Source organism: Lithobates pipiens, unplaced genomic scaffold (genome assembly GCF_037356315.1).
Source record: "Lithobates pipiens isolate NorthernLeopardFrog02 unplaced genomic scaffold, aLitPip1_a1.2 Scaffold_16, whole genome shotgun sequence".
In the NCBI taxonomy this organism is placed as follows: Eukaryota; Metazoa; Chordata; class Amphibia; order Anura; family Ranidae; genus Lithobates; species Lithobates pipiens.
This window is the reverse complement of record NW_027507748.1, coordinates 208,052,883-208,072,918: the sequence shown is the minus strand read 5'-3', so window position 1 is coordinate 208,072,918 and position 20,036 is coordinate 208,052,883. Positions and strand designations below refer to the sequence as shown.

The following is a 20,036-nucleotide window of genomic DNA, read 5'->3' as shown; positions in this document are numbered from 1 at the left end:
CGGAGATTGTGGGGGCGGGGCCTGGTGGCTTTCCACAAGATTTAAACTGGCGGAGGTCTCAGTGCGATGCTGCCGGACAGAAACAAAGTGTTTTACCAGCACGGCGGCTGCCATAATCTGCAAGAAAGGAGAGTGAGGTAGGTCTTACAAGCGCACTTTTTTTGGAAAAAATTCACTTTTTCTGATAAAAAAATAAGACAACAGTAAAGTTAGCCCATTTTTTTTTATATTGTGAAAGATAATGTTACGTGAGTAAATTGATACCCAACATGTCACGCTTTAAAATTGCACCCGCTCGTGGAATGGCGTGAAACTTTTACCCTTAAAAATCTCCAAAGGGGGCATTTAAAAAATTCTACAGGTTGCATGTTTTGAGTTATAGAGGAGGTCTGGGGCTAAAATTATTGCACTTACACTAATGATTGCGGCGATACCTCACATGTGTGGTTTGACCATCGTTTTTATATGCGAGCGCTACTCACGTATGCGCTCGCTTCTGCGCGCAAGGTCGTCGGGAAGGGGCGCTTTTAAAAATGCACCCAGCACCTGAGAGACTCAGTATAGTGGCTTGGATATTGAAAGACAGAGGCTTATAAATCTGGGGTGCTCCACAGAAGTTGTGCAGACCCTTATGAGGGCTTGCAAGAGGAGCACGAACAGCGTCTACAACAGAAGCTGGCAAAAGTTCCAGGAATATGCAGCATTGGTAGGACTTGAGTTGGAAGAACTCAGAGCCTGTCACATTCTTGGATTCCTGCAGAAGGGACTGGAAATGGGAATAAGTGCAAGTACACTCAAGGGTCAAGTCTCTGCCATCTCAGCGATCACGAGGATTCAGTAGGCTTCTAATGACCTAATCATACAGTTCTTCAAGTTCGTAGTGAAACTAAAGCCCCCCAGAGCACCTGCACTCTCCAAGTGGGACTTTCTGCTAGTTCTGAACTTTCTGGCCTCACCCAGATTTGGCCAAGGGGCACCTTTGGGGCGGACAGGGTCATGCTTTTTTGTAATTCCTTTATTCGTATAAAGAAGTCCTAGAAAAACACAGACATTAGAGATATGCAGTTGAGTACATCATAATAGAAATTCCAACATATGAAGGGCTGACAAAGAGCATTAAGACAAGAATCCTAGAGGAAGTATTCAATAGGACAATTCAATACTACAACCGTAGAATATAAAGTACTGCTCACCCATATGTCAGGGGAGCAAACATCAAAACATTGGCAATGAAACAGGAAAAGGCACACATGACAGGGTCATGCGTGCTGGCAGGTGTAAGATTGAGTGATCAAGAGGGTTCCACTTATCTAGTAGTCTTAAATTGGGAAAAAACAGGGAGGAAAGAGAAAGGTTGAGCAAAGGGATGGCAAACAGGACCGGGGAAGGGATACAAAGCTAAAGGAAATGGGGAGGAGGAGAAAATGGGGGGGGGGGGGTAGGGGGGAAGGGAAGGCAGAAAGATCACCCAATCATCCCTCTCTCTGGGTAGAGCGAGGCATACGAAAGTTTTCTGGGCGGTGGAGAGCTTGAGGTAGGCATCAGTTTACGCAAAATAATTCCACGGCCTCTATGTTTCTGTACACACCTCTTCCATGTTACGCAGTGTGGCTGTGAGTTCTTCCATGTCTCGTATGTTGTTGACTTTAGCAAACCACAAAGCCATAAGTTGTTTAATGATAGTGGTTACATCTTGCCAAAACTGCTGGATTTTAGGACATTATGAAAATGTGGATCATAGTCCCAACCACCACGACAACAGGGGTCTGGGAACTTGGGGAACATACAGGGAAGTTGGGTGGGGACCTTATACCATCGAGTAAGGATCCCATAACGGACAGGGTCATTCTAAGGCTGATGCCAGGCTTCATCCCTAAGGCGGCCACCAAGTTCCATCTAAGTCAGGAAATAGTGCTGTCCACCTATTTCTAGGAAGATGGACAAGAGGTCAGCCCACTGGACGTGGGCAGAACACTAAAAAGGTACATGGAAGCAACCTCTGGCGTCAGGGTCTTGGACTTCCTGTTCATAATTCCTGACGATGTACACAAGGGATACAAAGCCTCCAGCAGGATTATCACCACCTGGCTGGTAAAGACAATCGCCATGGCATACAAGGATAAGGGGTTGGCACCTCCAGAGAGAATAACTGCTCACTCCACGGGGAGCGTTTCAACATCATGGACAGCCGCATGTGGGATGTCGCCATCTCCTATGCAAGGTGGCAACCTGGTCCTCCATGCACACATTTGTGTCTCACTACCGTATTGACCCGTCAATGCCAACTACAGTGGATTCAGCAAAACTATAATTTCTGTGGCCAGCGGCCATATTTAAACTGATAATAGCAGCATCCCACCATTGTATCTAGTTATTTCCCGAAGGGGGATGACATGGAGCTGTCAGCAAAATGGAAAATTTTATAGCAAATACTTACCGCAATTTCCTTTCCTGACGAGCTCCATGTCACAGCAGGCTCCCACCCTATGGACAAAGTTCTAGTTACGCAAATGCCGTTCAGGGCATGGGGGTCAAATTTATGAGTTAGGTCCTGATAGCATGGGGGTGGGTGGGCCTTACCTGGAGTGGCTGACATGGAGCTTGTCTTGAGGTAAGGAAGGATTTAATATTCAAGTTATCGCACATTCCAACAACAAAATCCATGTTTTTTTTCCTACGGATGTTGGCTCAAACTTGGCTTGCATACACATGGTCACACAAATGTTGTCGGAAATTCCAAACGTCAAGAACGCAGTGACGTATGACGAGCAGTGTGGCTCTTCTGCCTAACTGAGCCATTAGCCAGTCTAAGCTCTGCCAGCTGAGATAACATGCACTGCTTTGATGCATTTACACAATTTCACAGTAACCATGAGTTAAAACAAAGTACAGGAATATTCCTTTATCCCATTGTTTTGCAAACCAATGTACACTACAAACTGCATGATTGAATCGGTTCTGATATTGCTGTTTTACTAACCTGACAGCCTATTATTCTAAATAGGAAACCTTCATTTTGTTTGCAAATATTAAAGATTCTAACTACCAGCAGGAATAAGTCCTTACATTTAAAGAGCACCTGTCATTTCAGATCCATCATGGCAACGCCTGTTAGCGGGCATCCCCTCACCTGCTGCCGCCATGTCCCTCACCTTGTTGTCTCACTGGTGCATCACCAGCTGTCCTATTAAAATGAATGTGACTGTCGGTGAGTCAACATCGGTTCAGAAGAGATGCTGCTGTGGAACACAGATGACAGTTGCTCTTTAAAAATTATGATCTAAATCAAGCTTTTTTACTAGTGATTTAAATCTAATAATCAAAATTAAATCAAATCCACCCTGTTACTAATTACCAATTCTTTAACAGTAAGAATTTTACCTTTTCCCCTTTCTGGGAAGCATCAGTTAATTGATTTTCCAACCAAGAAAACTGGTCCCCAGGATCCTCCATATTGGCTGTTACACTGTTCGAATCATAATACAAATTGGTATTTAGGATGATTATACGGCCCAAAGCTTCTGGGCTTTCCAACTGCTCACTGTAATATGCTCCTGGATAGAAAAGGCACAAATAAGACTGTGTTGATATACTATATTTTTTTGTAGAAAAATTAATAATTCATAAACACAGCCACCAATTCTTCTTTGATTATCCATTCTATTACCTTTTTGAAAAGTAGACAATGATTCTGGTTTTAGCCATGGTCTCCAAAATTCTGATATTTGATAATAAATGGAATTGTTCTGCACTGGAAGTTGATTTTTAGGATGGAAATCATGATTTCCTAAAGCAGCATAAACTTTGGTTGCTGGGTAGAAGCAGAATATAACAGTGGTCAGATAAATAAAACAATAAGGTTCTAAATTGTCTTGTCATATTTTACACCCAGTGAAGAATCATACTATGGAGCATAAACACCAAATACTGTATACGTAAGTCCTTTTAAGAACCATGGTGGACTATACAGTCATTTTAACTGCCAAATGCAATACAACAGATGCAAAGTTTTCATATGTAGAGATTGCTACAGAGCTGTGCCATGAGAGGGAACTATAAAGCCTATCTAACAGCCTTTCTGTAGAGGCTATGAATAGGAATGGGAAAGCTTTCTTTAACATAAATATGAAAAAAGCCTCCCCCAAAAAAGGGCCAACATTTTTTATTAATATTTTTTGTCAATGTTTTCTCAAGTTTTTTGTTTGTGTATTTTGGTGTATATTTACAGATGAGATATTTTACAGATGAGAAAAAACTGAGTCAAAAGCTTTAGCAAATTTAACACTGGACTCATGTTCGTGTTAAGCCTCATACACACGATCGGATTTTCCGCAGACAAAACCTCTGACTTTTGTCTGAAGGCATGTGCCTGGATTTTGTCTTGCATACAAATGGCAAGGTATTGTTGGCTAACAAACACAAATGTAGTGACGTACTACGTGGTTTTTCAGCTCTTTAGCACCACCCCAATTTCGTTTTAGTAGAAGTTTGGTGAGTGTCGATTAGTGCTTTTCAGTTTTCGTTTCTGAGCGGTCGTTCGTCAACCAGACATGTTGTGGAATCAGAGGAGATAACGTGTTATTTATTATTGGCCTTGGAGTTATTGCTTTGACCCAAGTCCAGTCCAGGAACAGGAGGAGGATTTATTGGACCAAAAATTGGTTCTTTATTACTCGTGACCAATTCTATCATATGCCTTTGCTGCGGGAGCTCCAGGAGAATAATCCGGATGATTTTTGGACTTATCTCCAGATGATGGACCCCTGCTTTCACCAACTCCTGGCATTGGTGAACCCCTATATTAAGAAGCATTAGGCTTCTATTTTATTTTTTTTGGTTGAATAATGATTTGATTTATTATATTTTCTATATTTTTGGATGCATAGAATGCACTTTTTTTTTAAGTTCTATTGGCAGATAGCATGTCTAATCGTATTTGTTTTCTTTTTTTTAATACACAATAAAAAAAGTGGACAATAATACTTGGCTATGTGTTTTTATTCAAATGACAGTTTTAGAGTAGGCAGTTACATTTAAAAAAAATACAATGTAAAATTAACAAGGCACACCAACATAGTTGTATCTTTGATCTTAAAAACTACGGGATAATGGTGCTGTGGTAACTTGCCCAAAAAAAAAAGCATAATAATATTATTCTTGATATCACTAGAAAATAAAAGCCTTTTAAAATAAGTTAGCCATAACTCCATCAGTATCACCAGCAAAGCAGCTTCATTATTATCCCATTAAGGAAGAAAAGACTGTGCGCTGCATTTTGAGATTTCATAATTTGTCACGTCACGAATGTTAATTCTCCATTACAAACGCTAGTTTATAAGACCGACCGCTTCCAGCTCATCCTTGCTTCCGAGCATGCGTGCTTGCACTTTGGACTTTTGTCTGACGGACTTGTGTACACACGCTCGGAAAATCCGACAACAGACATTTGTCCGTGGAAAATTTTAAAGCCTGTTATCCAAAATTTTTCTGTGGAAAATACGACAACAATTGTCCGATGGAGCATACAAACGTTTGGATTTTCCGCCAACAGCCTGTCATCACACATTTACCGTCGTAAAATCAGAGCGTGTGTACACGGCTTAAGTGTGTCTTTTCTTTTTTGTGAGTTTTAATAGTAAAGCTGTGATTTTTGTGTCTTTTCATATTTCAATTATTCAAGTGCCATGGGAATTAAAGCCTTCAGATAAATGGAAACATTTAAAAAAAACTTGCATTATTTTACATTTCTTAGTTATTTTTAACTTTTGTAACCTTAAACAAATCCATTTGTTAAAATGTAGAGGGAGTTCAATGATAATTTATCAGTGTATTTACTTGTCCTGCTCACATTGATTTGAACGTCTCTCCATTTACCTTCCTATTATTTGTGTAAGAATAAATATAGTGGTAAACAAAGACATTTATATGATGGAGTGTTAAGAAACAGGGGTGCAGTTTAATGGAAGGCGTGTGTAGGGTGTTTGGAGAAAGGGATGTGTAGGATGACAGGAAAAGGAACAGAGTTGCAGAGGGAAACAGGGGGTTGCAGAGGAATAGTAAAAAAAAGACACAGGTCTGTGGTAAATAGCACCACTCTGCAATGAGAGGGGGTAAAAGGAAGAGCTGGGAGATGATTGTGGGAGTGAATGGAATTGTTGGGTGCATATTGGAGTAGGGGGTTGAATGAAGCAATCAGTTGCTGATTTGTAGGAGAGGAGGGTGAATGGAGGGGGCAGGCATTGATAAGGGAGGGAGGGTGAATAGAGGAATAGGGTGCTATCTTGGGAGAGCCTTAATTAGAGGAGTCAGGTGCTAATTACAGAGAAGATGTCAAAAGAGGAGGTGAAAATGGTGGCCTGGGAGTGGGGCATAAATAAAAAAAAGAATAGAAGGCAAACAAAATAGAATGCCATTTAGAATTGTGAAGGGGGGAGAGGAACAATGATGCCCAGTGCATCCAGGGGGTGAAGGTTTGCTTGAAAGAATATGGATCATATCTGCAATATCTTCTAATCTCTTGCATAGCTACTCTGGATAAAAAAAACGTTTCCTGTCGCATCATGGCAGCATACACTCTGGGTTGTGACTCCGCCCCCACAACCTGATAGGACCACATAGCTATAAGATGAAGATACGCCCCCCGCCCCGGTATTCTCTTATTTTTCCTCACCTGTTGGGACCGCACGGTTTATCACCCTCTTACCGCTTCGCCCCAGCCAGGTTCTAGCCTCTCCTGGGTGGAAGTCCTTACCGGTACAGCCTCTAAAGGAAGCTAAATGGAAGGAACCCCACTCTGGTGATCTCAGGGGTATGAATACTTTTTCTCTGCAAACAGAGCATTGCCTCTATAGCTGTTGGAAGTAAGCTTTAAACAGGCTGAAGGCATATAATAAAAAGATTGGTCTTTAAGCCTTAAACAGGCTTAGTACCTGCGGTGGTCTCCGGTTTCCTCTTCCTCCCTGGTGTCACTCTGTCTGCAACCTGACAGCATACTCTCTACCTTCAGTATCTCTTGTCACCTTAGGTTGTCTGGTGCCTTTACCCCAGTGTTGCCTCTCTGCCATATTTAACTTCCTTTTGCTGAACCCACAGAAGCATCAGCACTCTTCCTGGTCACTCTGCTGCTTTGCACATGCTCACTGTGCACTTTGGGCAGCCTGTGTATGTCTTTCTATGTTTTTTTCCCTTTTCCAAGATGGTGCCGGTGGCCGCACGGCGCTACTGAGCATGTGCGGGTGGGACATGACCCCGGCTCCAATTTTAAAAGGGGAAGATGCCTTTTTTTTAACGCAGATGCCTTTTTTTGCCTGTTTTTTGTGCTCAGCTGAATTTCATGACTGCTGCATTTCTGTTTTTTCTGCCCCAGTGTTGCCTCTCTGTTTGGTAAGTATCTCCCCTGTATTTTTCTTCTCTCTTTTTCTTGTTTCTGTTATGGCTTTATCTTCCTTACCCTTTTTGTGTTACCTGTGTCTTCAGGAATCCTCTGTTCCCTATCCATGGAGACCACTGCTCCAGCAGATCACCACCAGCATAATCGGTAAGAGGGGGAGGAGTTTGGTAAGTAGAGAAGATCGAAATAGAGAGCAGGACGCACTAGCGCTACCTAAATGGTTAGCCCCATCAGGTCCGCAAGATCATCTCGCAGAGATTCCTCGCATAGAAGAAGCCGCTCTGGCCATAGGCGGAGCCATTCGGGTGGAGGAAGTCGCTCAGGGAAAGGGAGTCGCAGAAGGAGTCGCTCCAGGTCTCGTTCAAGGCGCAGCCATTCCCGCCGAAGATCCCCTGACCGGAGGCGCCATTCACCAGCACACCACTGCTATCCTTCTGAAAATACCTGCTGGGTATGCGGGGCCATAGCCCTTCCAGATATGTTAGCATGCCGCAGGTGCTTGGAAGAAGCCACCAGAGAGAAAGGGCAAGAACATGGAGAGCTCACAGAGTCTTCTTCCCCAAGTGTCGCTCCGGACATGGAGTTATCTCCACGGGGTGCTTCGCCGGCTCCCCCAAGTGCTTCCAGAGAGCATGATTCTCCTTCAGATGAGGAAGAACTAGAGGCTTCAGCGGGCTTTGACTTCTCCCTAATAGAGCCTTTTATGAGGTCAGTGAAGGGGGCCATTAGCTGGGGGGAACCCCAGGAGGCACAACCCAAAAACGAGAAAATATTTCCCAAACCTGATGAGAGAACCCAAAGCCTTCCCCTTATTGATGAGTTGGAGGAACTTATCAGAGACGAGTGGTAGAGACCCGAGAAGAAAGCAAGTCTCAACAATTGGCTTGCCAAACTATATCCTCTAAAGGAGGCTAAAATTAAATCTCTCGTGTCCCCACCAGTGGTGGATGCATCCATCATGCGCCTGGCCAGGCATGTTGCGCTCCCTATCGAGGACGCCGTGTCATTCAAGGACGTCCTGGATAGGAAGATCGATACTGATCTCAAGAGCTTACCTAGCAGCAGGAGGCGTATGCAGGCCAGCAGTGGTCCTTGCAGCTGTGGGTAAGGCTATTGCCAGTTGGTCAGCAAGCACAGAAAAGCTTGTATCCAAGGCGCTGATCAGGACCAGATAGTTAGGGCCCTGCAAGAACTAAGCCTTGCAGGGGATTTTGTGGAAGAGGCATCTGTGGATGCTATTAAGTCTGCATCTAGGGCTATGTTGTCCTCGGTGATGGCCAGATGGGCTCTCTGGCTCAAACCCTGGGCGGCAGATCCTGCTTCCAAGTCCAATTGGTGCCGCATCCTGTATGATGGCGAGAACCTTTTTCGGCGCAAAATTGGACTCTACTATTTCTAAGGTCACTGGTGGAAAATCAGGGCTTATCCCCTCGGATAGAAAGCCAAAGCTTCAGAGGCCTCCTCCCTTTAAGCGTAACCTCCCGGACAGGTACAGGGATGCCAAGTCCTACAGGCCTGGTAGGGAGTACAGAAGGAACTGGAAGGCCCCTCAAACGTCCTTCCTGAAGTTCCAGAAGCCCAGGACCCCGACATCTATTGACCAGAAGTCCTTTTGAAGGTGTGTCCACCCAGCCAGCAGTGGTGGGGGCCAGACTCTCAAAGTTCACGCTGGTCTGGGCGGAAACAATAAGCGCCCCCTGGACGTTAACCACCGTTCGCGTCGGGCACAGGCGGTCATTCAGGTGACTTCCCCCCCGGGGGACCATTTTTGCCCAACAAACCTCCCGTCATCCTGGCAAAAGAGGTTAGCCTTGACCCGATACATTTAGGATCTGCTCCAAAAGAAAGCAATTACCGAGGTGCCCCTGTCCCAAAGAGGTCGGGGGTTCTATTCCCCTCTATTTCTAGTAAAAAAGAAATCAGAGGACCTAAGTCCGGTCCTGGATCTAAACTTAAACCGCTCTATCCAGGTAGAAGCATTCAAAATGGAGAGCCTCCAGTCTATCCTCCAGGCCATAAATCTGAGGGACTGGATGCTCTCCATAGATCTACAGGACGCCTCCCTCCATATCCCTATCCATTCAGAACTCTAAAAGTTCCTCAGTTTTTCGCTAAACCACAGACACTTTCAGTTCTGAAGTCTTCTGTTTGGAATTTCTACGGCTCCCAGGACCTTTAGAAAGGTCCTTCTTCCCGTTATCACGCATCTGAGGGAGAGGGGGCTGCGAGTCCACCATTATCTGGACGATATTCTCCTCCTCTCAGACAGCCGGGAGTCCCTGTTGCAGCATCGAAAGATCCTCGTCTCCACCCTGCAGAATCTGGGATGGCTCATAACCTGGGGGAAGAGCCAGACTCGGCCCACCCAGAGAATGATCTTCTTAGGAGCCCAACTAGATACCCAGTTGAATACAGTGCAGCTGCCTCCTGAGAAGTCTTCCCTGTTGGTCCGGAAGGTGAAGAAGGCCATTCTAGCAAGATCCCTGCCAGCCAGAGTATGCCTTAGCCTTCTAGGCTCCCTATCAGTGACCATTCCTATGGTCCGTTGGGCTCAGTGGCACACCAGACCTCTGCAGAACTCCTTCCTACATCAGTGGGATGGTTCATCCATGACCCAGACGATCCGGATCTCGGAGACTCATTGCGTTGGTGGACTCGTCCCCACAACTTAAACAATTGCAAACACATAGTCATCCCTCCTCAGGAGGTAGTGACCACGGACGCCAGTCTAGAAGGCTGGGGAGCCCACTACCAGTCCCATGCAGCGCAGGGCCGTTGGCCTTTCGAAGTACGGGTCACAGTATCGAACGTGCTGGAGATGAGGGTGGCCCTCCAGGCTCTCCTGGCCTTCAGCTCCCTTTTAAGGGGGAAGCAGGTCCTCTTAAGGATGGACAACAAGGTTGCTGTCGCCTACATAAACAGACGGGGGGACCAGGAGTCCCTCCATGATGCAGGAAGTTCTCCCTGTGATTGAATGGGCACAGTTGAACCTGTCAGACCTGAGGGCGACCTACATCCCGGGGGTCGAGAACATCTTAGCCGACACGCTCAGCAGGGAGTTCGCCTCCAACAATGAGTGGTCCCTGAGCCCTCAGGCCTTCTCCCTCATCTGCCAGACCGACCTGGGGTCAACCAGACATAGACCTTGCTGCGACTCCGGCAAACTCCAAATGCCGAAGGTTCCTGTCGAGGTTTCCCTTTCACTTAGCGGAGGGGACAGATTGCCTCCAGCATCCCTGGAACTTCCATCTCAGGTATATCTTCCCTCCGACTCCCCTGATAGCAAGATTTCTCTTAAGGCTCAAGAGATCAATGGCATTGGTGATAGCGGTGATTCCTTTTTGGCCCAGGAGGCCATGGTTCACCACCCTCCTACAACTGAGCACAGCAGACACTCTTGCTCTTCCCCTGTCAGCCGACTTGCTCTTCCAGGGCCAGCTACTACATCCAGATTCGCAGAAGCTGCACTTGATGGCTTGGGGGCTGAGAGGGCTAGGTATCTATGTCAGGGCTGCTCCCAGAAGGTACCCTGCTCCAGGCCAGAAAACCTACCACCAACTGCACCTACCGCAGGGTCTGGGAGAAGTTTGTTGCCTTCTCTCAGGACCTTGGCCGGGATCTGTCCTCCCTTTCGGCTCCTCTGATCCTAGAGTTCCTGCAATCAGGCTTAGACAAAGGTCTTCGCTCTAGTACTCTGAAAGTTCAGGTGTCAGCTCTATCCGCCCTGACAGGGGTTAAATGGGCTCACGATCCCCTTGTTATGCAATTTCAGAAGGCCTGTCTTAAACTAAGACCACCTAGGAAGCCTTCCTTTCCAACATGGGACCTATCAGTCATCTTAGGCCGCGTACACACGCGCGGACTGTTCGCCCAACTTTGTCCGTCCAACAGTTTCGGCAAACAGTCCGCTCAAAATTAGCATGGACGGACATGGCCACACACGACGAACGAACAGTTTGCTGAAACCGTGCGCGATGACGTGAACGGCACGTACGACGGGACGAAAAATACGACGTCCTATACACTGCATTATAACTTTCGGCGTGTTAAGCCTTTCTGAGCATGCGCGGAACTTAGTTTGTCGAACAAGCCTACACACGGGCGGACTGTTCGCTCAAACAAGGTTTCAGCGGACAGTTTTACGGAATTTCCGAAAAACCTTGTTCGTCAAACTGTCCGCTGAAACTGTCCGCTGAAAGCCCACACACGAGCGGACTGTCCGCCCAAACACTGTTCAGCGGACAAAGTTGGGCGAACAGTCCGCCCGTGTGTACGCGGCCTTAGAGGTACTATCCAAAGAACCCTGTTTTCCGCTGGAAAACATCTCCCTCTGGCACCTGACACTAAAAGTCACCTTCCTGGTCGCAATCACATCAGCGAAGAGAGTTTCAGAGATGCAAGCATTACTGATTAAGGAGCCGTATCTGATCATTCATCCGGACAGGATAGTTCTAAGACCCTTGGATCACTTTATCCCAAAGGTGGCATCCTCTTTTCATTTCAACCAGGAAATCAACTTGCCAGCTCTTAACACAGACCAGGGTGACCCTCATCCTCTGGATGTAAGGGGCAACATCATAAAATAACTTTCCCTGTCCAAATCCTTTAAAATATCGGAGAACCTCTTCATCATTCCCTATGGCCTTAGGAGAAGTCAAGCAGCGTCGGCCCAAACTATTGCCTCCTGGTTGGTGAAGGCCTACTTGCTGAGTGAGTTGCAAATTCCTGAAGACCTGAGGGCCCATTCCACCAGAGCAGTGGCCACCTCCTGGGCAGCGTATTGTAGGGTCTCAGTGGAAACCATCTGCAGAGCGGCCACTTGGTCCTCCAGGAACACCTTTATCTCTCACTACAAGGTGGACTCAGCTCAGCTATCAACAGTAGAATTGGGAAAGTCCATTATTCAAGCCAAGTCTTCTATTCCTTGCTAATAAACGTTTACCTTTGCATCTCCCACCCAGTCTGCGAGTTAATCACCAGAGTGTATGCTGCCATGATGCGACAGGAAACCGGAAAATTGTATACTTACCTTTCCGTAATTTTCCTTTCCTGTCGCATCTTCATGGCAGCATACAATATCCCACCCACAAAGGTGATTCATATATACAGAGAATACCGGGGCGGGGGGCGTATCTTCATCTTATAGCTATGTGGTCCTATCAGGTTGTGGGGGCGGAGTCACAACCCAGAGTGTATGCTGCCATGAAGATGCGACAGGAAAGGAAAATTACGGAAAGGTAAGTATACAATTTTCCGGTTTCTCACTGTAGAAACAAGTCACCAAGCATGACTAGAGCATATTAGCTAAAAGAGATCATAGTTCTAACTAAGGGCAACAGTGATAACAGTTCATCTTTTCATTGATTGTTTACTACTTACTCGGAAACACTCCTTTTATTAGACTGGTTATCCATTCCACAATATCCAGGACAGCCTTCTCACCGAGTTGTTCATTGGGTACGTGGGGTGTGTCATCTCTAAAAGCCAGCACAATAATGTACTTAAATTCTAGTATAATATATCCATTCTCGTTTATTCACAGGGCACAGAGACTATGTGAATTACAAATGCAAATAATTCAATAAAGTAGAAACAATATTGCACTTACAGCACAATGATCTTTTAAAAGTAGCTTGTGTAATAGCCTAGGAGAAAATCTACAGCCCTCCACTGACCAGGGAGGCCTCAGTTTTTTCTCCCAGGCTGGTATACCTACTATGTGTCTGATTATTGTGCAATATTTTTTTACATGAATAAAATGTTTCCATCTGTAAAGCAATATGTCTTTACACCCTGTATTCTGCTTTTATTTTACAATCAGTTGTGGACCATAACTGTCTGTTACAGGACCAGTACTATCTGGAGCTTACAGTACCTGTAAAGTTTCTCACATTGATGAGACCTTTTTTATCGTTCTAGTCAGAAAACCTCTCTTTTTCACATCTTTACTCTATTAATCACTCTCTTTACTCTATGTATGTGAATATTCACATACAGTATCTCACAAAAGTGAGTACACCCCTCACGTTTTTGTAAATATTTTATTATATCTTTTCATGTGACAACACTGAAGAAATGACACTTTGCTACAATGTAAAGTAGTGAGTGTACAGCTTGTATAACAGTGTAAATTTGCTGTCCCCTCAAAAAATAAATCCAAACACAGCCATTAAAGCGCAGGGCCGGTTATAAAAAAAAAAAAAAAAAAAGTCAGCAGCTGCAAACACTGCAGCTGCTGACTTAATAAACACACTCACCTGTCCAGGGCGCCCGCGATGTCGGCCGCCCGAGGCCGACCCGTCCCTCGGCTCTCGGGTCCCGGCGCCGCCATCCCTTGTAAGGGAAACAGGCAGCGGAGCCTTATGGCTTCACTGCCCGTTTCCTACTGCGCATGCGCGAGTCCCGCAGCTACTGCGCATGCGCGAGTCCCGCAGCGCTTTCTGAATGGGACGCGCTGTGTTCTGGAACACACAGTTCCCAGAACACAGCGCGACTCATTACCCAGAAGACGCCGCGACGAAGAGAGAAGACAGAAGATCTCCGCGGAGGAGGAAGAGGAAGATTAGGATAAAGTGCCTAGCAACAGGCATTTCTGGTAAGTAAAAAAAAAAAATTTTCTTCATTTTTTTTTTTTTTAGATTTTTTGTAATTTTTAACATTTTTTGGTTTTTCAGGGTGGCCCTCCCCTTTAACCCTTTCATGACTAAGCCTATTTTTGGCATTTGGTGTTTACAAGTTAAAATCCATATTTTTTGCTAGAAAATTACTTGGAACCCCCAAACATTATATATTTTTAGCAGAGACTCTAGAGAATAAAACGGCGATCATTGCAATATTTTATGTCACACGGTATTTGCGCAACGGTGTTTTAAACGCAACTTTTTGGGAAAAGGGACACTTTCATGAATAAAAAAAAACGAAACAGTAAAATTAGCCCAATTTTTTTGCATAATGTGAAAGATAATGTTACGCCGAGTAAATAAATACCAAACATGTCACACTTTATAATTGCACACACTCGTGGATTGACGACAAAGTATGGTACCTAAAAAATCTCAATAGGCGACGCTTTAAATTTTTTTTACGGTTACCAGGTTAGCGTTACAGAGGAGGTCTAGTGCTAGAATTATTGCTCTCGCTCTGACGATCGCGGCGATACCTCACATGTGTGATTTGAACACCGTTTACATATGCGGGCGCGACTTCTGTATGCGTTTTCTTTGCTTCGCGAGCTCGCGGGGACGACGGGCGCTTTAATTTTTTTTTTTATTTATTTTAAAATGAATAAATTGTTTTTTTAAATAAAAAAAATTTTGATCACTTTCATTGCTGTCACAAGAAATGTAAACATTCCTTGTGACAGTAATAGGTGGTGACAGGTACTCTTTATGGAGGGATCGGGGGTATAAAAAAACGGGGCTCATCAGACCATAGGGCATGGTTCCAGTAATTCATCATCTTTAGAAGAGGCTTCCTTGTGGGACGACAGCCATACAGACCAATTTGATGCAGTGTGTGGCGTATGGTCTGAGCACTGACAAGCTGACCCCCACTACTTCAACCTCTGCAGCAATTCTGGCAGCACCCATACACCTATTTCCCAAAGAGAATCTCTGGATATGATGCTGAGCACGTGCACTCAACTTCTTTGGTCGACCATGGAGATGCCTGTTCTGAGTGGAACCTGTCCTGTTAAACTGCTGTATGGTCTTGGCCACCATGCTGCAGCTCAGTTTCAGGGTCTTGGCAATCTTCTTATAGCCTAGGCCAGTGATGGCGAACCTTGGCACCCCAGATGTTTTGAAACTACATTTCCCATGATGCTGATGCTCTCTGCAGTGTAGCTGAGCATCATGAGAAATGTAGTTCCAAAACATCTGGGGTGCCAAGGTTCGCCATCACTGGCCTAGGCCATCTTTATGTAGAGCAACAATTCTTTTTTTCAGATCCTCAGACAATTTTGAAAAAAACGCTTTTCGTTTTTACATTTTTCTATAATAAATATCCCCCAAAAATATATAAAAAAAAACTATTTTTTCCTCAGTTTAGGCTGTTACGTATTCTTCTACATATTTTTGGTAAAAAAATCACAATAAGTGATTATTGATTGGTTTGTGCAAAAGTTATAGCGCTTACAAAATGGGGGATAGTTTTATGTCATTTTTATAAAAAATAAATAAAAAAAATTTAAATGGCGGCGCTCAGCGATTTTTATCGTGACTGCGACATTATGGCGGACACATCAGACATTTTTGGGACCATTGTCATTTATACAGCAATCAGTGCTATACAAATGCACTGATTCCTGTGTAAATGACACTGGTAGTGAAGGGGTTAACCACTAGGTGGCAGTGTGGGGGGTTAAGTGTGTCCTGGGGAGTGTTTCTAACTGTGGGGGTGCGTGGTTGTGAGTGACATATTACTGATCTCTGCTCCACAGGGAGCAAAGATCAGTGACACTGTCACTAGGCAGAACGGGGAGATGCTTGTTTGCATCTCCCCGTGAGGAGATCACGGGTATCCCAGCGGAAATAGAGTCCGCGGGCCCCCTGACCCGACTCACGGAGCTTGCCGCCTCTTAAAGGGCAACGTACAGGTACGTGATTCTGCCTGTACGAGCCCTTCTGCCAACGTATATCGTCGCGAGGCGGTCGGCAAGCGGTTAAGAATGGGCTAACGAACACAACAATAAAACAATAACGTAGCAACCCCTAATAGGGGCCTAGTGAATCGGTGGTTGTTAGTATAGCTCCAGCTCCCCTCTGTGGGGCTGAGTATAGAAATATCAAAATAAGACTTTCTTATTGCCACAAGTCAGGACGAAGAGGATAGTATGAGACAGACAGGTAAGGATAGGCGCACAAAGCAGGAACAATATAAATAAGAAGAGGAGGGAATAGTTAGGGAAAGGGGAAAAAATAAAAAAATGGGGGGGGGGGTTTGGTTGTAACAGCAGATGGTTATGAAATCATGCACGGTTACAATTGCTCTACCAAGGGGGTCACAAAGGTGTTATTGTCTTAAAAGAACCGGAACTCATGCCAGTAGAACCAGGTTTTTTTTAATTTTTCCTCTTTTCGATGTAATGCAGCTGTCATTTGTTCCATCAGGTTAATTTCGTTCACCACAGCTATCCATTGACCAATAGTAGGGTGTTCCGTACATTTCCACTTTTGCGGAATACATATTTTAGCAGCATTAAGGAGATGGATCAATAGGGACTTCTTATATTCTTCTTATATAAGTGGAGTAAGCACTGAGCGGGGTCATTCGCCAGTGAAATGTCTGTCAGTCTAAAAATCACACGTCTGATAGCGTCCCAGAGAGGGCGGAACCGAGGGCAAGTCCAGAATACATGCAGTAGTGTACCTTCAGATTGCTGACATCGCCAGCAGGTAGAGGGAACTGAAGGGTAGATCTTATGTAGGAGTGTGGGTACTCTATACCAGTGGGTCAGCATCTTAATCCCCATTGTGACACAACCCAATTTTACTACTACCGATTATAGAGTAGATCCAATCAATAGGTGGGATTTTAGGGGCACCGGCAGGGTAGAGATCTGCCACAACAAAGTGGACAGTGTTTGGTCCAGTCTAGGGCTCTGGTTAGATGGACCACATAGCAATACTTAAATGGGTCTGGGAACCCTATACCACCCCAGTCTTTTGATAGGGACAGGGCGTGATGAGACAGTCTCTTAGATTTGTAGCCCCAGAGGAAGTTCACAAACACCACATGGACCGAGCTTAGAAAGTGACTTGGGATTGCTATTGGTAATGTTTGGAGGGGGTACAATAATTTTGGCAAGACCGCCATTTTTAAAATGCTATTCCTACCGAGCCAGGGAGAAAGAATTCTTGTGCCAACGTTGAAGATCTAGGCGTAAGTAAGTGAGCCAGGGGGAGAAATTTGCCTGAAAAACTTCAGACAGTGAGGGGGTAAGATATATGCCCAGATAATTTGTGGCGGGCCCAGGCAAGGGGAAATTCTGTTGTATATTCCTGAGAGTTAACTCAGATAAATTTATGTTCAAAGCTTCCGATTTGAGCACATTAATTTTATAATTAGATAGGGTGGAGTACGTTCCAAGAGCCTGCAATAAGTTGGGGATGGAAGTCTCAGGGCTTGTAATAAAGAATAATAAATCATCAGCGTAAGCCGCAACTTTGTGAGGTGCGCCAATGCCTTTAACATTCTGATTTTCCCTGATGGTTTAGACATTAATGGTTGTGTGTTGAGTTATTCTGAGGGGACAGCAAATGCACACTGTTATACAAGCTGTACACGACTTTACATTGTAGCAAAGTGTAATTTCTTCAGTGTTGTCACATGAAAAGATATAATAAAATATTTACAATAATGTGAGGGGTGTACTCACTTTTGTGAGATACTGTAGGTTTAGCACATATTTAGCTAACATAAAAAAAAGACATTATGCCAGGAGTGTTTTATACCTGTAAAAACACACATGCCTTGTATGCACAGGTGCAAGATGCAGAAGTGCTTGCAACAACACCATTTCAATCTGTTTCCCAAATACTACTTTTCTAAAAATGATCTAAAAAAAAATTATATATATATATATATATATATATATATATATATATATATATATATATATATCAGTGCTGAATATATATTCTTCCTTCAAAACCTAGTAAGCCCAGTTAAAGTGACATTTGCATTTTAAGCAGAAAATAAATACTGTATATAGATCATAAGCTAGACGACAAAAAGAACACTGACTAGGCTAGACCGTTGTTAAATGCACACTTTGTACTTACCCAGTCCAGAGTATGAAATCTGGATTTGGTAGGATTGTTTTCATTGCATGAATAGAAGAGTTAATGAGTACGCCAGGAGAATCACACAGATAATTCCCCCATTTCCCAGGATTTCTTACAGGCTGATCACCTGCAGATGGACACACTTTAACAGGGTCAGATGTCACTGTGTAGTTGGGTTCCAAATGCAAGTCCGTAAGATGCCAAAAATACCCTAGCAGGAAAAGTCAAAGGGAAAATACATTTAACCAGTCAAAAATCTTTAGAATCCATCCCATTAATTCTTTTTAAATGGTGGGTTTACCTCTCTCTGCAGAGCTGACACCAATCCATATGGCAACAAACAAGAGTATGCTGAATTTCATTGTTAGAGAAGTTTGTGTCCCAACCTGGATTGTCTGTGAGTCTCCTCCCTTTGTCAACTGTTTCCTGGAAATGTGCAACATTATATATGAAGCTCTAGGCAGCTTTATCATATCCAGCTGATTTTATAGCCAAGGATTGAGTTCATACACAAACATCAAAGTACTTTACCCTGTGAACAGTTTTACAGTTTAATTAGCTAGACAGGTTAACTCTTTGGATTCTTGAAGGAAAAAAAACAACATTTTTTTTAGATGATACCATGGTAATGACCCAGAGTTAATATCAAGCATGCCACGCACAGATAGCAAGGTGCAGTACAGATACTACTCGTTTAATGACTTACCTGTTTAACAACCCCTCGGACTTATGACCAGCTCCCCCCAACCAAATGTCATGCTATACATCATTGTATTGTACAGTACAGTATTTTCATTTGTGTTCTGTACTTATGCAAATTAAAACGTTAATGAGCTGGAGTTTTGTTTTTAGACCTTTTTTCACAATACAGTACAGTAGTTAAAGCGGAGCTCCACCCTAAAGTGGAACTTCAGCTCATTGGAACCCTCCCACTTCTGAGCATAGATAGCCGTGGGTATTTAGACCACTTCCTGTCCCTTTCCTGCTGTCTGCTGAGACACACACGGGTCCCAGAGAAAGCAGGGACTGTCCGTATTGCGCAGCGCGACTCGATGGCGGCGGCAGCACCCAAGAGCCGAGCGATAGATCGGCTTCGGGTGCCGACATCGTGGGCACGCTGGACAGGTGAGTGTCCATATTTTAAAAGTCAGCAGCTGCAGTATTTGTAGCTGCTGACTTAAAAAAAAAACAAAAAAAACAGTGGAACTCCCGCTTTAAGAATGCTTAAAATATTGATTTCTTATGACTCCTCATTTAACAATCAGTTCATTTAACAACCTGGTCATTGAAACGGAACCTGCAAGTACCTGTACTTACTACATGTCTCCTTACACACAAGGCAAAAATAGAAACTCATCCACACAGCTGGGCAGGCAGAGTTAAAAGCCATAGAGTAGGCATAGGGAGTATAAGGTGTCTGCTCCATTAGCGATAAGTGAGAATCCCAAGAAGGGCCAAAGCGCAGAGTCTGAAGCCTGGTACACATGGTAAGTTTTTATCGTTCAACCCTGCAGGCTCAACGAAAAAAAGAAAAACGGAGAGCTCGGGAGGAACTTGTACTAACTATGCAATGTTAGTACAGCAGTCTTCCCCCTGAGCTAGTGTTCTGACAAGGGCCCCCCCCCCCCGCCCCACCAGAACACATTGGTCAGCGCTCAAGGCCATTGCGAGATCGGCTTCTGTCATACAGGGACCTGTACACACAGCCGAAATGTCAGCTGGTTTCTACTGCACCGACTGATTTCGGACATGTGTCATGTGTGGATATATCATGTGTACAGAGCTTTTAAGAACCAAAAAGCACCAGAGCGGGGGGGGGGGGGGGACGTGGCCAGAAGCTCTCTCTCTGCCCACAGCTA

General features: G+C 44.5%; 1 protein-coding gene across 1 annotated transcript in view; it reads right to left on the bottom strand.

The window, feature by feature from the left end:
• The window catches only part of SMPDL3B (sphingomyelin phosphodiesterase acid like 3B), a 46,049-nt gene extending 27,413 nt beyond the window's left edge, over positions 1-18,636 (bottom strand). The window contains exons 1-5 of the mRNA XM_077480942.1: positions 18,479-18,636; positions 18,175-18,388; positions 12,770-12,867; positions 3,668-3,811; positions 3,382-3,554 (exon numbers count right to left, since the gene is read on the bottom strand). Coding sequence (XP_077337068.1) covers positions 3,382-3,554; positions 3,668-3,811; positions 12,770-12,867; positions 18,175-18,388; positions 18,479-18,620 — 771 coding nt within the window. The 5' untranslated portion in view covers positions 18,621-18,636. The remainder of the gene's footprint in view (positions 1-3,381; positions 3,555-3,667; positions 3,812-12,769; positions 12,868-18,174; positions 18,389-18,478) is intronic.
• Between the last annotated feature and the right edge of the window lie 1,400 nt (positions 18,637-20,036).